General features: G+C 39.6%; 1 protein-coding gene across 1 annotated transcript; it reads left to right on the forward strand.

Moving 5' to 3' along the window:
- The first annotated feature begins 9,550 nt into the window (after positions 1 to 9,550).
- Positions 9,551 to 17,113, forward strand: wbp1 (WW domain binding protein 1). Its single transcript, XM_087790773.1, has 4 exons — positions 9,551 to 9,722; positions 11,078 to 11,180; positions 11,253 to 11,420; positions 13,882 to 17,113. Exons 1-4 carry the CDS (start codon positions 9,660 to 9,662, stop codon positions 14,352 to 14,354), a joined length of 807 nt encoding a protein of 268 aa, XP_087646899.1. The 5' UTR covers positions 9,551 to 9,659; the 3' UTR covers positions 14,355 to 17,113.
- Positions 17,114 to 18,839: the final 1,726 nt, after the last annotated feature.

Genomic DNA, 18,839 nt, shown 5'->3' on the forward strand with positions numbered 1-18,839 from the left:
CCTCGCATCACGTTAAGAACATAAATTATTAGCCAAGTGAGATAAATAATTGTGTTTTCATTGCACAAATTACAACTTCCTCCCGCTAAAGTGGCGGGGCCCTCCAGCCTGTGAAATCTATTAAGGCCCCGCCATAGATCATCCCATCGCGGCGCGCCGCGTGTACATAGATCTGCCGGCTCATTTGAGGAATATTGAATCGGTTACAGTAAAGTGAGTCGCCGGTTCGAGTCAAATGTAAAAATCCATGCATGTGCGAGGAGCTGTCGGCGTGTGGCGTAATGACGAATGGCACCCGGGTCTCGTTCAGTAAGAGGTGATAAAAAGTCAAATTATGAGCGCGAGAGAGTGTGTGAGGGGAGGATGGCGGGGGGGGGGGCGAGAGAGTAAGACCCGGACCGTCGAGTGATAAGGGAGCGATCAGTCAAGCCTGGAACGTTTGCGGACGACGGAAAGTGTTATTTCCTCCCTGCCGCGGTTCGGTGTCAGGGGTGAGCCGGGGGTCAAGAGTATGACCTCTGACCCCCAACACCAGTCACACAGATATTGACTCGTCCCGGTTTACATGTTATTATCTACTGGAGACTCGGGTCGGTTGATGCGCCCCTCGATTGGAGGCGATCGCTCGAGTTCTTGTTCGGCGTGGTGTCGATAAAGGTGGTTTGAGGTCGTCAGAGAAGAAACTAATTATATATTCAACCTTTTGCTCTTTTGCAAACACTTCAAATGTAGACACTTTATTATTCATAATAACATGTTATCAGGGTTTGAATGTTTTGTGTGGCCCTCATAAGGTGAAAGAAAAACTTGTGGGACCGATCATGTAGAAACTAAAGATCATTCATTACTTGTTTTCAGTATAATATGAATATTGGGCTTTTGTTTTTGTCATTTTTTGAATGAGGAAGTCGACAAACCACTGCTCTGGGAACTCTGGTTTCCTCCCACAGTTCAAATTTAGTAATAATAATAATAATAATCTCTATTTATTTAGCGCCTTTCTAGACCAGGGTACATTAAGTGATGACTTTAAATAAACCATACGTGTATGTCTCTCTATATGTGCCCTACTATAGACTCGTGACATGTCCAGGGTGTCCTCTGCCTTACGCCCCAGGAAGCTGGGATTAGACCCAGTTCGCTTTTACTCTGTTAAGGCAGTCAATAAATGAGTGAATGTGGTAACTATAAGGCCGTGCAACTGCTCATATCTCTGTAATAATAATACAATAAAGTATTATAATATATTGGCCAGTTATTGTCTCTGTCAATATATATAACTAGAAAAGAACTATGACAGCGCAGACCTCCGCCAAGCAGCTCGTCTAAACCCACTTGCTTGCCATTAGAGGCGGGGCCACATTACCTTTAGAAAACTTTTTCCCCACTTCCACCAGGAAATGTATGTACATATATAGGAACAGTATATAGATGGATGGATGGATAGATAGATTGATAGACTATATATATTATATACTGTATATATATATTTTTTACATTTTATATATGTATATAAAAAGGAAGTATGTATACATGTATATATATGCATCTCTTTTGTATTTAAGTCTTAATGTTAAGATACTTTTAAAATTCATACTAGCAATATTTCCAACACTGTTCTAACCAAAATGAAAAGAAAGGTAAAGTATTAATTAGTAAATTGTAGTATTGCAGTTGAAAAAAAAAAAAAAAAGTCTCTAACAAACTCGAAAAAAAAAGGTTGTCAACTGCGTTGATTTAACCTCTTACTCAGCCCAACAAGCTATACTTTATTGAGTATTGTTTTGATTGTTCAAGTGCTTTGTGACCCTGGTCTGGAAAAGCGCTATACAAATAAAAATTACTTACTTACTTACTTACTTACTTTTACTGTGCGGTTAGGTAAGTAAGTAAGTAAGTAAGAAAGAAGGTAAATCTAGTCTAAACTCCATGGTTTCCGATGCTCCATGTTCCAAAACTATTCTTTTGATTATAATTATTTTCCTACATTGATCGTGCCAACACTCTGGTTCGCCCGGGACTAGAAGCCACTGTGAGAAGTACAGAATCTAAACTTATTTACATTCATATTACACTATTGGACCAATTTAAATATATATTTGTATAATAATAATACGTAGCAAATGTGCACTGAAACATAAGTAAACACGCTGGAACAAGAAGAATTTTACCATATACTTTTATTTTGTGTTCATCATGACCAAGGTATAGAAGAGACACGTCAATACCTGTCACTGCCACTGGGGGATCTTGGTGCTGCTGGAGATATTGCCTCATGTTTACATTACCGGTATAATCTGACAACTTTTTAAGCATTTGAAATATCATGGATACAACTCGCTCACACAACATGCACAGTAGGATCGAGGCTCACGGGATGAAGCTGACTGTACACCATGTCATGTGAATGTTGATGTTGATATGGTGAGCCATAAAGATGTCAGTGTTCAAGATAAGATAAAGGCACCGCAGTAATGGATGTCAACAATAATAGTAAAACCGGTATTAGTTTGGTGAAGGAAGACAAACATGGAGATAAATCAGATAAATTGAGCCTCAAAGAATGAAAAGTTAGTATCAAAATCAATGATGTTAGTTTGGCCCTCACAACGAAGATTTTTAGCCCATTGTGTGATTGAGTTTGAGGGTTACAAATCCTTCAAAAGAATCCATGGATCCAGATGCTAGTCAAGAACACCACTGATGTATGTTCCTTCAACATTTTCTTAAAAATACATTATTTTTAATTATCTCGAGGACAGACATGCGGATGATTTCCTGCTTGAGATGATAAATAGTTTCTCTTGTTTTGCTAATTATTCATGTGTTGTAAACTCAACATGCTGTATTAAAAGGTGTTGTAATTTAAAAAATGATGACATCAGCTTTATAATCAGAAAAATAAAAAACAACGCAAAGGGGTCATAATGTTTTGGCCAGTAAGTTTGAGTACAAAACAAATAGCAAAGAAGCCCCAGCGTGACGTCGCCCTTCATCTGGCTGCATCAAGCACGGACCCCCCACCGGGCCGGGGCCCCTCCCCGCCCCTCGCGGTCCCGCTCCGAGGTGTGAACCTCAGTCCTGGTCCTGCTGATCATCTTTATAGTCCTGGTCGCCGGCGCTTTATGACTCGGCAGTTTGATTAGAGCACGGCGGGTCCGGCCATCAAAGCTGCTATGAGAGGAATGTGGACATTTGTTGTTGGTTTTATCGTCCGTTAGCAGCACTTTTATCTGCTTCAATCATAAAGGATTGTCCTGAAGGATGAGCTGTCAACTGATCCCAGAGCAGTGTTGCTGTGTCTGCAATCTGACCACCAATGATTTCACCACTTCTTTTCCTTTTAGTAGAGTCACTATAAAATCTTTTTTGAATCCACTTCAAAATAGTTAAAAGCAGGGGTATCAAACTTGTGGGCCATTTGTGGCCCCTAACTCTGCAGCCCCGTGGCCCTGGGTTTTTTAAGACCCAACAACATTTTCCCAAGTTATTATCTACGAGTGCAGGCGGAGCAAAGGACTTCATTTTTTTTTCTGAAATTATTTAGGTTAATATGTGTTTTGTGAAAAAAGGTGGGAAATTCAGTCACTCAATGTGTCAAAATTAAATGATTTATACTTTAAGGAAGAGACTTTAAATCCATTTTTTATGTATAAAAATAGTATGAAAACATGTTGTTTTCACTAATAAAGTGGATATAATCCTAAGTCTAAATAAATCATATGGAATTAAAGATGAAATATTAAATACAAACTGATTTGATAACAAATAAAAATAAAGATTGAATCAAATACAAATGAGACTAAAAGTTTTCACAGGATGTACATTCAAGTGTCAATTATAAATATATATATATATATATATTTTTAAATTGAGTTAAGATGGAACTGGTTTATTAAATAAAATAACACTTAAAATTAGACATAAATTAAAAGTAAAACCCACAAAAATCCTTAAAATATGTTCAGAGAAAAACTGCTAAAGACCCCCCATAAGAATTGACCTCTGGTGACCCTCCTGGCCAGTTGAGTTGAGACCCCTGAATTAAACCATGTTTCCTTGTCCAAATCAATTGATCGTCCGACTATTACTTGATTATTTTTTTTAAATAAATAATTACATTTAAAATAACATTTTTTACACATAGAGATTGATTGTCTGATTTAAATAATTGAATTATATATTTTCACATTTCTTTACTCAAAGCCATTTAAATTCAATATAAAATGTTGGTGTACTCGTGCCACAAGACAATACTAAGAGACTACAGTAGTTGATCGAATTATTTCAGACAATTAACTTTAATTTTTACAATGAATGTGTCAATAAAACGAATTTAACCTTCAAATATAGAGATTATTAAGTTTAATTATATAAAAAAAGAAAGAAATGAATGCATTTCAATAACATTTTAAGTTTAAGTTTAATTCAATATTCTGATGGAACTGAAATACTTCCCTATAAAAGCAATAAAAAATATTAAATTACTTTTATTTTCAAAGGCAAAAAAAAGTGTTTTTGAAAGAGGGAGGAATTCAATATAAAGTACTATTATAAAACTGTTGAACTCTGAAACATTTAGACACGATCAGTTTTATTTTCCATCTATTGTTACGAAAGGGCCACACTTTTCTCATGTCTGCTATCGGCTGATACTACGACTGACACCATCCTGGTCGTCTCCCCTCGCTGTTGTCTACTCGTTTTCTTACTAACTGGTCTCCATAAATATCACGTTTCTGTCTCTGCAGTGGCTTGAATACTTGCAAAGTACTTGAAAATCATTTCTTCTTCTGATGTGTTGTGTGCAATTAACTAGAATACATGTGTCCCTGATAATGTTGTCCTTTATTTTGTATTACTTTGTTACAATATCTATAAGAGTTTGGCCCCTTGTGTGATTGACACCTCGTGTTCATAGAGACACTTGTATAATGTTTAATAAATACACATTCTAGCTGGTTTGGATTGAGTCTGACAGCGTTTCTCAGCGACGCTGCTTCACTGCACACCAGGTGAACACAAGAGAGCAACACCAGCGTAATGAAGTCACATCCGTCTCGTGGCTCTCATGTGTGGGAGGCCTCAGCACCGGGACCCGGTCTCTGGGAAAGTCCCGTGATTTACGGCCCTCCCTGCAGGCCTGACTGACTCTCACCTCCGGAGATAAAAACCCTCCGAAAAAAAAAAGCTTTTAATGGACGTGATATCGACGCCACTTCGACGCCCTCGTGACGGCGGCGAGATTTATTCAGGTGCGTCTCGTGTGTAATTGGGTTTGTTGTTTTTGTTTTTTCTACAAAGTCGGGCCATTATTGAATCGGACTCGGTGTTAATGATTAAGCAGTCGGAGGGGAAGTTTCCTTCTCTGTCTCACATGGAAGAATTTCATTTCCTTACTCATTACTTTCAAGTTTCACCAGGCAGTGTGTAGAGAAGGCGGGGAACGAAAACACCTTTTTAACAGACAAACAGGATTTTTATTTGACTTCACTTAAGCTGTTTCAAAACATTGATTTTTTAGTTTTGATAAATTGATCCAAAATCTACTTCAACTGTGTAAGAGTCTAGACTCTTGTTAACCAAACATCTATCCTCCCTACAACACTTGTCACTGGGGCAAAAACATCCTTGTGATTATTGCACAAAAACATGGAAACAGAACGTTTTTTAATGCCCACCAGAGACGGACATTTCAGCAGTTAAATAGTCGTACCATGTTCTTGGCTTGGTGACCATTTTAGGGGTGCTACGAGAATTCTACACAACACTCTTGCACACTCTGCAAAGGGCAAAAAGGCTGAATCTGTTGTGCATTAACTCCACACTTATAATTATTGCTTATTATTATAACAATATCGTTATTAAGATAATATAATAATATTAAGCAAGTTTAAAAGTCGCAATTCTTCCAAAGTTGTTGGTCTTTTTTTCTTACCCCTTGACACTTTTCAGAATCCATTGCAATAGATCGAAAAACTGCACTCGCACCCTTTTAAGTGGTTAAATATTCCATAGTTAAAGGGACTTAATTATGTGGATTTTGCATTTTTTATTTAAAACATTCCATGGTTTTGTATCTTTGTATCTAATTCTATAATACTGAAAATGAAATGAGCATATTTATTGTACTGAAAATATGTCCTCGGTACACACACTATTTAGCAAATCACAAAACAATTGTGTGTTTAATTGATATGTCACTTGATTTACAAGCCATTGTAGGTTTTTTAAAGAACATGTACAGATGATGGTGTTGACAGACTAGGACAGTGGAGTCAAACTCCATCACAACAAAAGAGCCAAAATATTATTCATGGTCAACCTAAATATAATGTTACCATCTTTACCTGGCACTTCAGGATTAAATGTAAGTTCTTATACAACATTATGTTTTCAATATTAGCTGCTAGAATAACTATCTGTTTGTCCTATGTTAGCTAACATGCTCAACATACTGTATTTTCAACAACATCTTTATTGTATTCTTTTCAACAGCATTTCCTACTTATTCCCTTCTTTGGGTTTTGAATTATTCCTTATAATGGCATGAACTTTAACCTGTATTGTCTAAAATGGCCACATGAAATGACTTAACAGGCCAGGTATAGCCCCCGGGTCTTGAGATGGTCTAGAATATTGCTCAGATGGTTGATGTGGTAAAGTTTTGGTGATGGTACAACTTCCAGTGATTTAAACTGTTTGTTATGGGATAGAATCCGAATAAAGTATCAAGATGTTGTCTTAAGATTGAACATAAGCTAATACTTTGTTTACATACAATGACCTTGTGGCAGGAATCCATCCTCAGATTCTAAATATTTACACTGGTATAAAGTAAACTTTCAAAAACCATTGTCAGTTCCAGGCTTGAAACCAAACGTCCCTTCATACACACACATCTACAGCAGCACAAAAACTGTGCAGGCCAAAGGTGGTTTTATTTTTATCATGGGCAAAAGCGCCAAATCATGTTGGTATGAAGGGGCTATATAAATGCAAATTGTATTGGAGAGCCATTAGTCCTGGAAAGGGTTTGTATGTAAATGCTCTCACAGAACCATGGCGGAGCAGTCGGCCAGTACAGATTAGTGGCTCGTGTGGCAAATGTGCTGAAAAAGTCAAAATAGAATCAGAGGGAGAGAAAACTGCGACATGGTAAATCATGGTGAACAAGGTAGGAAGTGTCCACGGGGCTTCTGTGGCCTTTGTTATTCACACAACAGAACATATATTTGTGTAGCTCTGCTGCTCAGATCTCCTCATTATTTACTTACTTATTACCGCATAGTTGTGGGAAAAACTCGTGAGAAAATGTGATGCATGTCTGCTTTAATTAGCATTAATACAAAGTATCATATTTTTTATTTAGTTACACAAACACAGAATCATTGTATCCCCATCAACCTGTGGATCACAAATATATATCATTTGACACAACAAGACACAAACAAACTTGCATAAAAAGACTGGAATAAGTGGAATATTGTCCTACTTGAGATGGAGATTCGTTTCATTAAATTTTAAAAATGCAGATACTTCTTGGAGAAAAAAACATTTTTAAAAACTATGGTGTACAAACTCACTGTTGTGATTCTATTGGTAGATTTCAAGTCCTGGTTATCAAAAGTCATCTCAAACGAAAAGATAAATCCTTATATTATAGTTAAAGAATATGCAGAAAAACACAAATCTTCAAAATACGGGGAGTAAAACGAGAAAATGTAGTTTACTACAGAAAATATTGGAAAGGAGAAAACAAACTAAATAACGTACGTTAAGTTAAATAAATAAATAAATAGTATTTATATTATAATTATATTATTGGTAAACATATTTAACAAAAACCATTAACAAAAACAAGTGTAACGTCAAACCTATGTTCAAATACGAACATACACTATAAAACAATCGGGATGACGGGGTGGGATAAAGGTACAAGAGCGCCCTCTGGTGTTGAAGCTCCAATAGTAAATCTATTTAACGTTTAAAAATGTAAAGATACATAGCTATAGATAGACAGACAGACAGACAGACAGACAGACAGATAGATAGATTAAATAGATTTAGTTTAGGGTTTAAAGCAACGATAAAGAACAACATTTGCTTACGTTTACGACCTTAGCCTTATCCTTAAAACCTTCTTCTTTTTTTTTCTTTTTCATGGCTTTAAAGTTTTTAAATAATTTTGATTTCAGTGACTTAGTTTGTAATATCCAATATATTCATTTATAAGTGGATCTGGATCAATTATTCTGATTCATCATTGTGTATGTTTTTAGAGCGTCCAACAATAAAATCCGTTTTTCGTGGATTATGTCTATGATTAACTATAATATTTATATCTTCTTCAAAACAGTGAATTCAATGCTGAGATGAGTGACATGTCCCTGGGCTCATAATTTCTTTACTAATTAATCATTATTAATGACTATTAAATAGATCTAACATTAAGTGCTGGTCTCTCACCTGTTTCTAGTTTGTGCATCGACAGGAAATACATGCCAGACATACTTATTGTTGAAGACGATGATTCCAGGAAAAGGGAGACGAAGAATGAAAAACAATGAGATGCAAGAATGTCTTACACATGAAGAGGATATTAGGTTATTTGAGACGAATATCAAGAACATCTGAGTGGAAGTGATGTAACAGGAAGTAGCTGTCATGATTCTCTTTTTATTGCGTTGTAATGAAAGGCAATAGACAGAAAGACAGACAGATACACTTTATTGATCCCTCCGGAGATTTGAACAAAGTGCAATAAAATAACAAAAATACAAATGACAAAAATCTAAGTATGAAGAACATAGATCAAAGAAAAATAACACAAAGAAAACTATAAAAAGATCTAAATAGAACATTCCTGCCCCCAAACTCAGAATTATACAATCTAATTGCACGAGGAACGAACGAGTCCCTGAGTCTATTAGTGTTGCATCATGGGAGGAGCATTCACGCACTATTAGATAGTTGATGATTATTAAGTATTATGTAGAATGATGGATTTATACTTTATTGATCAATACCGTATTAAAATTGATCGATACCGAAATTTAAAACATGTTCATAATGATGTTTTACTTATCATTGGTCAATTGTAAAAGGCCTGACTTTTCTTGACGTTTTTTGTTTTAGTTTTAATATTAAATATTGACTTTCAGAATCATAAAACACTTATTGCCAGTGTTGAAGAATAAAATAATATTGATGGAATCAAACAGATATTCATAAATAGAATACATTAAATAAAATAGGAAGTTTTTACCATAAAATGCATATAAATACAAATAAAATATAAATATTTCAATAAAAAAAAAAGACTAACAAATCATAATTTCGAAACAAAAAGATTAAGGCATCATTTCCGGGATTTACTTTTTAACCACAACACATAGTTTGAACTTAATCAAAATATATATATTTAGCGATAAAGAATAAAACAGTGCAGCTTCCGTATTGAACTGGACGAAGTTGACTGACATGAACCCCGGACGTGCGCCTCAACAGCGCCCCCTGGATCCGCTCTTATATTACTCCCACCGCCGCTTCTCGGTCCACAGACATCAAACATGTCTGAATGCTAACGGCTCCTGTAAATCCATACATCCGTCGTACTATATGATTCCCGTCGCGCCACCGGCCGAAAACCCAGGACGATGCCGCAGAAAGCGCTGGGATCCCTTGTAGGTCTTCTTTGCACCGGGACCTCGCTGGTGCAGGTAAGCCGCTGCGAGCGGTCGCCGAGTCGGATGCCGCTTGTACGAGAGGTCGCGGCTTTGGGGCTGGGTGAAGGCCTTCATCCGGTCCTTTTTTTTTGTCTCCTCCACAAAAGAAACCGACTCGGTCGGAGAGTGTTGGCCGTAGATGACGTCAGTTAGTCAGAGTTTTCACTCCCCGAGTAAACACCAAAACATGCGTGTCTTTGTACAACATTTTCACATTTTCCTCATCCCTCGAGTTGTAGGTTTAAAAGCAATGAAGATTAGAGCTAGTGTTAGTAGCTGCTGCTAATGTTCTCCGCCACACTGACCTGTTTATTCCTGCTTGTTGATGTAACTGCTGGGACTGCACCAGATTCCAGAGGTTTTTCTTCCCGAAAAATAACTGGTGTGAACAAATATGAGTCCAACAGGCCTTTGGAAATAACGCTTTCTATCAGTTATTCTTGTTTTATTTACAAAACCCCTGATTTGTTGAGCTAATATTTGACTGTTTTCTCGACAAAGTAGGATGTAACAATACATGGTCCAGTGATAGAACATTGCATTGGTGAATGTCAGACTTTAAATATTCTTCTTCTTTAAATGAACAGTATTTTAGGATTTTAGTGGAGTCTAATGGACAAACAAACTTTTTGTCTACCTGTTATTAAACCTCCTTCCTCAGCAACTACATCCATTTCCTTGTTATTGTCTTTATCATCTTTTACTTTATACCTTTTGAATTGTAAAGTCGTACTTATCGCATATTTTTATTGGACCAAACAAAAACAAATGGACTTACGTTACTATAGTTTTGACCTACATCATGACCAATAAATGTTCTTCCTTTCATTCTTGTGAAGAATAAAACCTGCTTATTTATCCACTCTATTCACCACTTTCCTTTATAAACACCTATTTATATATATTTAAAGTGAGTTGAAGCCATACTTAAAGGTATTTAATATTATCGTGAATAACACTTTTAGTTTAAATTGAGACAGTGAGGTTGCAAAAAAGTGACAAATAATATCTATACTACTATATTAATATGTAGAACGGCTGCACTGGTGCTCGGGTCTGTTTTTCTAATGCTTATTTTGTGTGTTGTTTTATTTCATTATTTTATTCTCTACTGACACCCAAAACACTGGCAATAAAAATTTCCGATTCCGATTATAAAGTGCTACTAATGGTTGCCATGTTTTACCTTCCAGACCCTCTTAGTTCAGAGAATTCTGTCTATGGAAAGAGCTTGATTTCTTCATCCCCCTTCTTTGTTTTTTTTTCAGCTTCCATTTTAATGTGCTGTGCACCATTTTAGCTGAAATATGAGTCAGATTTCCTCTCTTCTAACCAAGTGCTCGTTTTAGGGGAAGGAGTTCTGTTTTGGTGTCAACAATGAGCAGTACCGCTGTGAGATGGGCTACTGCTGCGGAGAGACGGAGTGCTGCACCTACTACTACGAGCTGTGGTGTAAGTGACGCTGGCGTGGATTCAAAACCTGTGAGTCACTTCCGTGACGAGACGACGGCGTGCGTGTTGCAGGGTTCTGGTTGGTGTGGACGCTGATCATCATGCTGAGCTGCTGCTGTGCGTACCGTCACCGCAGGGTTAAGATGCGTCTTCAGCAGGAGCAGCGGCAGCGAGAGATCAGCCTCATGGCGTACCAGGGAGCGTCCACCTCCTTCATTTCACCTCCACCGCTCAACCTGAGTGAGTACAACTCTTTCTCTGCGCCGATCTTACTTCTTGACTTGTTGCTTTGCTTAAACTCGGTCACACAAGGGCCAAAACATTTTAGCAGTACTTATCTTGGACTAAACAAAAGAGGACGTGTGATATTGTCTTCAATCCATCTGAATTATTTCTGTTCTACTTCACCAAAAAATAAAAGTTTATGATTCTGAAAGTTGTATTAGTATTGCTGACATAATCTATGTTCCTGATTGTGTCTTAAACACTGGCATCTTTATAAGTCTCCATAGCAACATGAACATTAATCTATTTTTGAATCAACCTCCCGGTGGGCCACATAAGATGACCTGGATTTGGCCCCCGAGCCACGAGTCTGAAAGATGTGCTCACCTGTTTAAAACACTCTGCCTGTACAGTGATGTCCAGTAATTCTTGTGTTTTTTTATGAATACTCTAGGTAGGTTAGTGATAGGTAGAACTTTATTGATCCCTCAGGAGGTCTACTTCAGGAAATGTTTTTTTTTTCCAATTAGCCACAGCAAATACAGCAATTTTTCATAAAAAATAATCAAAATAACATAAGAACAAAGAGAAATAAAGAGAAAGAACAAGATGATACAATCGAAATCTAAAGGTAAAGAACATAGATCAAAGAAAAATAACAAAGAAACTAAGCGTAAGCATAGGAACCGATCAAGCTCAAAGTTACAATCCAGATGTTGAGGTGTTTGCTTTAATGAAAGTGCTCCAGATGTATGATGGAAGTGTTCATGGATTAATGAACTGTTGCACTGTCGACAACCACCAGAAGTGAGCTGAACATTTACTGTGATTCCAGCACAGTTACCGCATGAAAACAGGAAGTTAAAAGTTTATATTAAATCTCAGCACTAAGCAAACTGTCTGTTAATAACAATACATCCACTGTAGGAAGGATTAAGACAAACAAGAATTTTAGTTCAAATTTTGACTTTATAGAAGAGATTCTTGAACATGACGAAAGATGCAACTTTAAAGTGAATCAATTCTTTTCATCTGTGGTGTCACAAAGTTCCTCAACAAATCCCTCCCAGCTTTTGTTTTGCCTGCTTCATGGCGTCCAGCCCCCCGGCCCCCCACTCTGTCCACAGCTGCTCTTGACTCGAGTGCATGTCATTAATTGAGAGACGGTGAAGTCACGTCCCATCATCGCGCTCCGGTCCGGGCCGAGCATTCCCATGATCGCATGTCCGATGATGAGACGATGATGATCCTCGTGGCTGCTTTCAAGGCGGTGACAGAAACTTAATAACGAGTCTACGAGCTGAACATGAGTGTGACATGGTGTCGACTTGTTACGGTCGGAAGTCTTTGACTTGGGGTCAGGATTTGAAACGTTATCTGCGTCTATTTATTCACATGATTCTCAGACCCTCGTGCAAATGTTTTTAACAAGTCAGACGGTAGCAGTTAAAAGCTGTTCTTATTTTGAGTATCTTTTACTAGTTACCATTAATACAATGTACTTTGGTTATGTTTAAGATCCATCATTTCCCAAAGTTATAACTTTTATCACTTTTACGTTTGTCATTTTCATTAGAATTATTTGTGTTTTTAATCTGTTAAATGTGTATAATATTGATATTCAATGAAATAACTTAATATGTAATCGCTTTTCTTTGCTTATTTGTTACGACATGATGCATTTGTAAATCCATACTTCAAGCATTGGATCTACATCTTAAGCTTCAAGACTTGAGTTTCAACTAAATATTCTGCCTCTTTTTTTTCCTCTTCTATCTGCAACTTTTACTTAATATAAATGTAGCTCCTGATAAAGTGTATTTTTCAAGTTTGACAAAAGCAAATAAAACCCAGTTAAAAATGGATAACATTAAAAAAGGTTGTTTTTTTTATTTGAAGTTTTCCAAACATTTATTCTTTATTTTGTTAATGGAAAATCTAAATCTCTTTAAAAACCTTTCCAAAATGTTAGAGCAAGAAAAAAATAAAACACTATATATGTATAACGGTTTTAATTGTATTAATGAATTCAAACTTACTGTTATAATCCATGACAGTATAAGAGATGAACTTAAAAAGTCTAGTGGTTGATGCGATATAACATTATAAATCAAGACGAAGGATCTCTTATTATGTTCTTAACTCATTAAATGCGTACATTTCCTACATATATTATGACATAGTTTGTGTGAATTTGTATTTTTTTCCATTTTAAATATACTGTCGATCAGTTCTTCTGTCTGGAGTGTTTCAGCTTAAGTTTTCTTTGCTGTAAAGTGATTCTATTGGAGAGAATCTCCCTAAGGTACCTGATCTAAAAGAGTTAAACATGAAGCTACTACAGAACGACAGATGCTTCTATTTCTTTTATTTCTGGCTCTGAATGGATTCAAAGAGTCGACTGAAGATGGCGACGCACCTCAGACAGGAAGCCTGAATCTTGTGCAGAAACTAAACCCGTGTCGCTCATTTTCAGGGTTCTGGAACGACTGCAAACTCCCCGACTACGAGGAGGTGGTGGGTCACCCTCCCACACCGCCGCCCCCGTACTCCGAGGACCCCCCGGAAGCGGCCCCCCAGCCACAGGTGAGCCCTCCCGCGACCGTCCCGGTGCTGCAGCCCCTGCCAGAAGAGGAGCCCGGGGCGTCCGACCCGGGCTCGTCCTCCGGGCCTCCGGGTCAGGCCGAGGAGAACGCCCACGCTCCGGACCCCGAGGAGGAGGACGAGGAGGAGCTGGTGACCCGGCGCCGCCACGTGACGGGCGACTCGGGGATCGAGGTGTGCGTCTGCCGGCTGGACATGGACGAGGGTTGCGGGCTGGAGCAGGACGTGGAGGATCAGACGTGCAGGGCGGCGGACGGGCAGTGCTGCTCCGGGCATCACCGCGCCAGCAGACACAAGCCGGCCCGACAGACCGCCGACACCGGCGCCGGAGACCACCTGGTGTGAGTCGCTGGTCCAGGAACCAGCCGACCAGTGCCACGCCTTGTTTCTCACGGGGTGCTTTAATGTTGCCGTCGTTGTCGAACGGCGAGAGGACGAACAATGACTCCTGGTTGATTTTTCTGCTTCGCTTTCTTTCGGCTTCTTGGGGGAAACCAGCAGACGCTCATGGACGTCGAACTTGTCCCGCGGCAGGAAGTGAGCTGGCGATCGTTGACGTCACATTTCCCGGCTCTTTCTCAACCACTAGGATCTGGACGACGGACACGTGTCGTCACAGACATCCGTGCTCGGCGACCACTTTTGTAGAAGAGCCTTTGAAAAACTTTTGAAAAGAATCGACTTTTTGTTTGTCTTTCGCCCCCAAAAGCTGCGCGATTGTTTGTGTGACGCAGTTGAGGTCATCCTGGCTCTCCAGTGTGAAGTGTGTGTTGTTTTCTACAGCCGAGGGCACGAACAGGAAGTGGGTTTTCAACGTTGCACACGCCCCCTTCCTCCCCCCCCCGTGTTCCTGTTCGTGACGACGACAGCGAACCAAAAAAAAAGCCTTTGTTGACATCTCAGAACGTCTCGTCACAGTTACAATGTTCCAAAGAGGGATTTAACAATCACTTCTTTGTCATGACGACACCAACACGGTCGACGCAAATTAAGAAAAAAAACACTTTAAAAAATGATGGCGTGTCTCGTCGAATGCATTCAGATTCTTTTTTTTCCTTTTATTTTTATGGAATATCTGCCGGTGAATCTCCTGAGAACGTCTTCTCACATTATAACCACTAATACTTTCGACTTCAGACTGTGTTAGTTTGACAGGAAAACAAAGTCTATAGACAAATGTTTCAATGATTTCAGTTTCTCTTTACAAAAGTCTTGTTTATGAGTCGTTTTCCGATCTCATCCCATGAATGTCGAAGATGTTTCGGTGACGTTATCTCAACTGGCAGCAGATGTTTCTAGAGCCAGAGGAGATTTTGAGATGTTCCTGAAGGGCTCGCTTGTTTATGTTGAGTTTAAAGTCCTGGCCCAGCTGCTTGAATCCTGATCTCATCCACACGAAGCTCGGACGCTCGAGGTCTGTCCTCAGCTGGTCTCCATTCAGTCGCTTTTTAATTTGTGGACGTAATACGGAGCCGCTGGAGCGACGTCTCCTCTGGTATTTTTCCACTGGCACCGGACTTTGAGGTGCATTAGCGAGAGGTCGTCGCAGGTGACGTGGAGAAAGTTCCCCCGGTATGGACCGGATTATAAATAGATGTTATCAAACGCAGAGGGCAGGCCAGGGAATTTAATTCAGGCTATTATAAATAAAGATATTTTTAGCAACGGATACCGGTTGAGGATTCGTGTTCCACTGAAGACGAAGGTCGACACCGATGGCAGGATCTTCCTCGTGTGAAGAGACGCCGTCGCTCGTCACGACCGGCTGGAGAGACGTGAGCTTGTGTCGCCTCTCGACGCTTTATTTTGGTGAAGGACGGCCTTGTTAGAGTAGAAGAAGTCATGTGTGGAGTCTTCTGAGAACACCATGGACGCTTGTGGTAGAGTTGTGTGTCCGTGTGACAATAGCCGTGTGTGTAGTTAGTCGTGGCACTGAAGTGATTGACCACATGTTTGTTTTTTTTTGAAGAGTTTAGTTGAGGCGACGAGGATCGAAAAGCGCGACGACTCGTCTCGTGACTCGACTCCGTCGCGAGAGAATCCTGCTCTCGTGATCCGAACCAGAGGGAACTTTTTCCTCCCAGCTGTCCGGGAGCTTTAAGGGCTAAAACCGTTTCATACTTATGGATCATCTCATGTTCTTGGTCACGTCTGATTGTTTGCGGCTCTACGGTGATGTTGCCTTTTCGTCTTGATGTTTGCTTCCCTTTTGGAAACAATGTTCAACAACAACGATTTGGAAACAAAGGAGTGATCCCAGTTAAACTGAGGGATCAGGGAAGAACTTTAGTTGACCTTGGACTAGAACTAAATTCTAGGTCTAGTCTCTGCGCCTCAGAGGGTCAAAACCACCAGACTTTGGATGTTTTCCCACTAGTTCGCACCTTCAACTTTACAGATCCTAACCCTGTATGTTGTTGTTTTCAAAGCCACTTAACATTTTGACCCCAATAAAGTCTTCGCAACGCCTCAAGTCCTGGATCATAGCAGCTCCCTTTCCAACTGTGAGATCTTGACTTGATCCCTTTAAGACCCTTGTCTTCACGAGGACCTTCTCAAGATCTTGGGTTTCAGTCTCAAAGTGTTTGAAGCCGACTCGGATTGATGGTTCGGTTTTTATCCTTGAATTCATCTTCTCTTGGTCTCTGACCTTGAAGGTCTCAAAGTCTCCAGAACCCCCAGACTTGGTTTGAAATCTGAATCTCTTGTTTGTATCCTCCATCGACCCCTGACTTTTCTATCCTCCATCGACCCCTGACTTTTCTATCCTCCATCGACCCCTGACTTTTCTATCCGCCATTGACCCCTGACTTCTCTATCCTCCATCGACCCCTTGATTTTTCTATCCTCCATTGACCCCTGACTTTTCTATCCTCCATTGACCCCTTGACTTCTCTATCCTCCATCGACCCCTTGATTTTTCTATCCTCCATTGACCCCTTGACTTTTCTATCATCCATTGACCCCTTGACTTCTCTATCCTCCATCGACCCCTTGATTTTTCTATCCTCCATTGACCCCTTGACTTCTCTATCCTCCATTGACCCCTGACTTTTCTATCTTCCATCGCCCCCCCCTGACTTTTCTATCTTCCATCGACCCCCCCCCTGACTTTTCTATCTTCCATCGACCCCCCCCCTGACTTTTCTATCTTCCATCGACCCCCCCTTGACTTTTCTATCCTCCATCAACCCCCCTGACTTTTCTATCCTCCATCGACCCCCCTGACTTTTCTATCCTCCGTCGACACCCCCCCTGACTTTTCTATCCTCCATCGACCCCCCCTGACTTTTCTATCCTCCATTGACCCCCCCCTGACTTTTCTATCCTCCCATCGCCCCCTTGACTTTCTTGTCTTTCTTGGCTTCCTGCTCTCCCTCTCTCTCAGGTTTCTCTTGAACTCCCCCCGTTTCTCCTCCTGGTCTCCTTCATTTCAAGTCGTACTTGACTCCGCCGAGCTATGCAAACTCAACATGAACCTACTGTTAAATGCTGCGACCCCCCCATCCCCCACCACCAACACCTCCTGACCCTTGACCCCTGAGCTTCAGTACTCGCAATATGTATCTTGGTACCAGCAGCTCCGCACTGTACTGTAACCTTTGAGTTTGGTGATGGTGTTTGAACGCTTGTGTGTCCGCGAGGTTTTTGAAAGAAGTCTTTTGTACGACTTTGGCTCCTTTCCCTCCGTCAACCACTAACCCCTTGTCGTGAGGAACCTCTTTATGACGCTCTGTTCTATTTTGACCCGCTTTGACGCTTCTGGACTTTCCACTGACGGAGCCGTTGCCTTTCATACTCGCGCACAAGTGGATAGAAATGTTTCCTTCGCACAAGAAGGTCATAAAAACCATCTCAGCTCCGTCATCCACAAACACGCTGGACTATCTGTGTTTAGATACAAAGCACTGAGTGAGGTTTGGTTTGGGTAACAAGTCTGCTGTGTTCATCATTTGTATTTTATTTTTGTAATAAAATAATCATTGGCTCTCCAACCATCGTGACCTTCTTGAAAGCGTGTCATGTGACCAGGATCTGGGATCACACGCTCGGCTTCAAAGGCTGTATTCGCTGGAAACTATTCTTCAAGCTCTGATTTATTTCCACCTAATAATACTAACTTTTCTTTTATAGAACTTTGATCATATTGTTGTAACTACTGTTCTTAATCCACTGTGACGTTTTCAAATCCATGTTTTCTTCTTAAAAGCTTCACAGAATGTTTTAAAGACAAATTACATTTGGTTAAGTTGATAAAATGCGTATTTGAGTAAAATAATTAAAAGTAAAAACCTATGAATGAATCAGTTAAGAGGTGAAAATGACATAAAAGGCAGTCTGTAAAAGTGTTTATAATACAAAACCAAACAATACGATATATCTTGATACTGTAGTAACGAGGATATATTTGTAGTATTGTCAAGTACTTGACTCTGGTGTTGCAGAATTTACAGACCACATGACTCTTGACGAAGTCGTAACTGATTTCATTTGTTTTTTAAACTAAAATATGTCCAAACATCAGCTTTAAAAGATGCTTGAGTCGACTGTATCCTCTTGTCCTCAGTCACTACAGGGATCTTGTGAGAATTTATCTTTAGCTGCTTAGGAACTAATGATTTTTTTATGCGACACAAAATTGTACAAACGCACTCCATGTTTGTTGTTAATTCTAACGATACACATTACGACACAGGGGCAACAATACAATATATTATGATACTGTAGTAACAGTTATATATTTGTAGTATTGTCGAGTACTTGACTCTGGTGTTACAGAATTTACAGACCACATGACTGGATAACTGAAGTAACTGCTTTCATTTGTTT

This window comes from Callionymus lyra, chromosome 5, assembly GCF_982586985.1.
Source record: "Callionymus lyra chromosome 5, fCalLyr1.hap1.1, whole genome shotgun sequence".
Classification (NCBI taxonomy): Eukaryota; Metazoa; Chordata; class Actinopteri; order Syngnathiformes; family Callionymidae; genus Callionymus; species Callionymus lyra.

Excerpts from the sequence above, each read along its gene's own strand:
- wbp1 (XM_087790773.1), top strand. The coding sequence starts at position 9,660 with ATGCCGCAGAAAGCGCTGGGATCCCTTGTAGGTCTTCTTTGCACCGGG. Across the intron at positions 11,181-11,252 it reads CTACTACTACGAGCTGTGGT|GGTTCTGGTTGGTGTGGACG; the intron begins GTAAGTGACGCT and ends TGCGTGTTGCAG. Across the intron at positions 11,421-13,881 it reads ACCTCCACCGCTCAACCTGA|GGTTCTGGAACGACTGCAAA; the intron begins GTGAGTACAACT and ends GCTCATTTTCAG.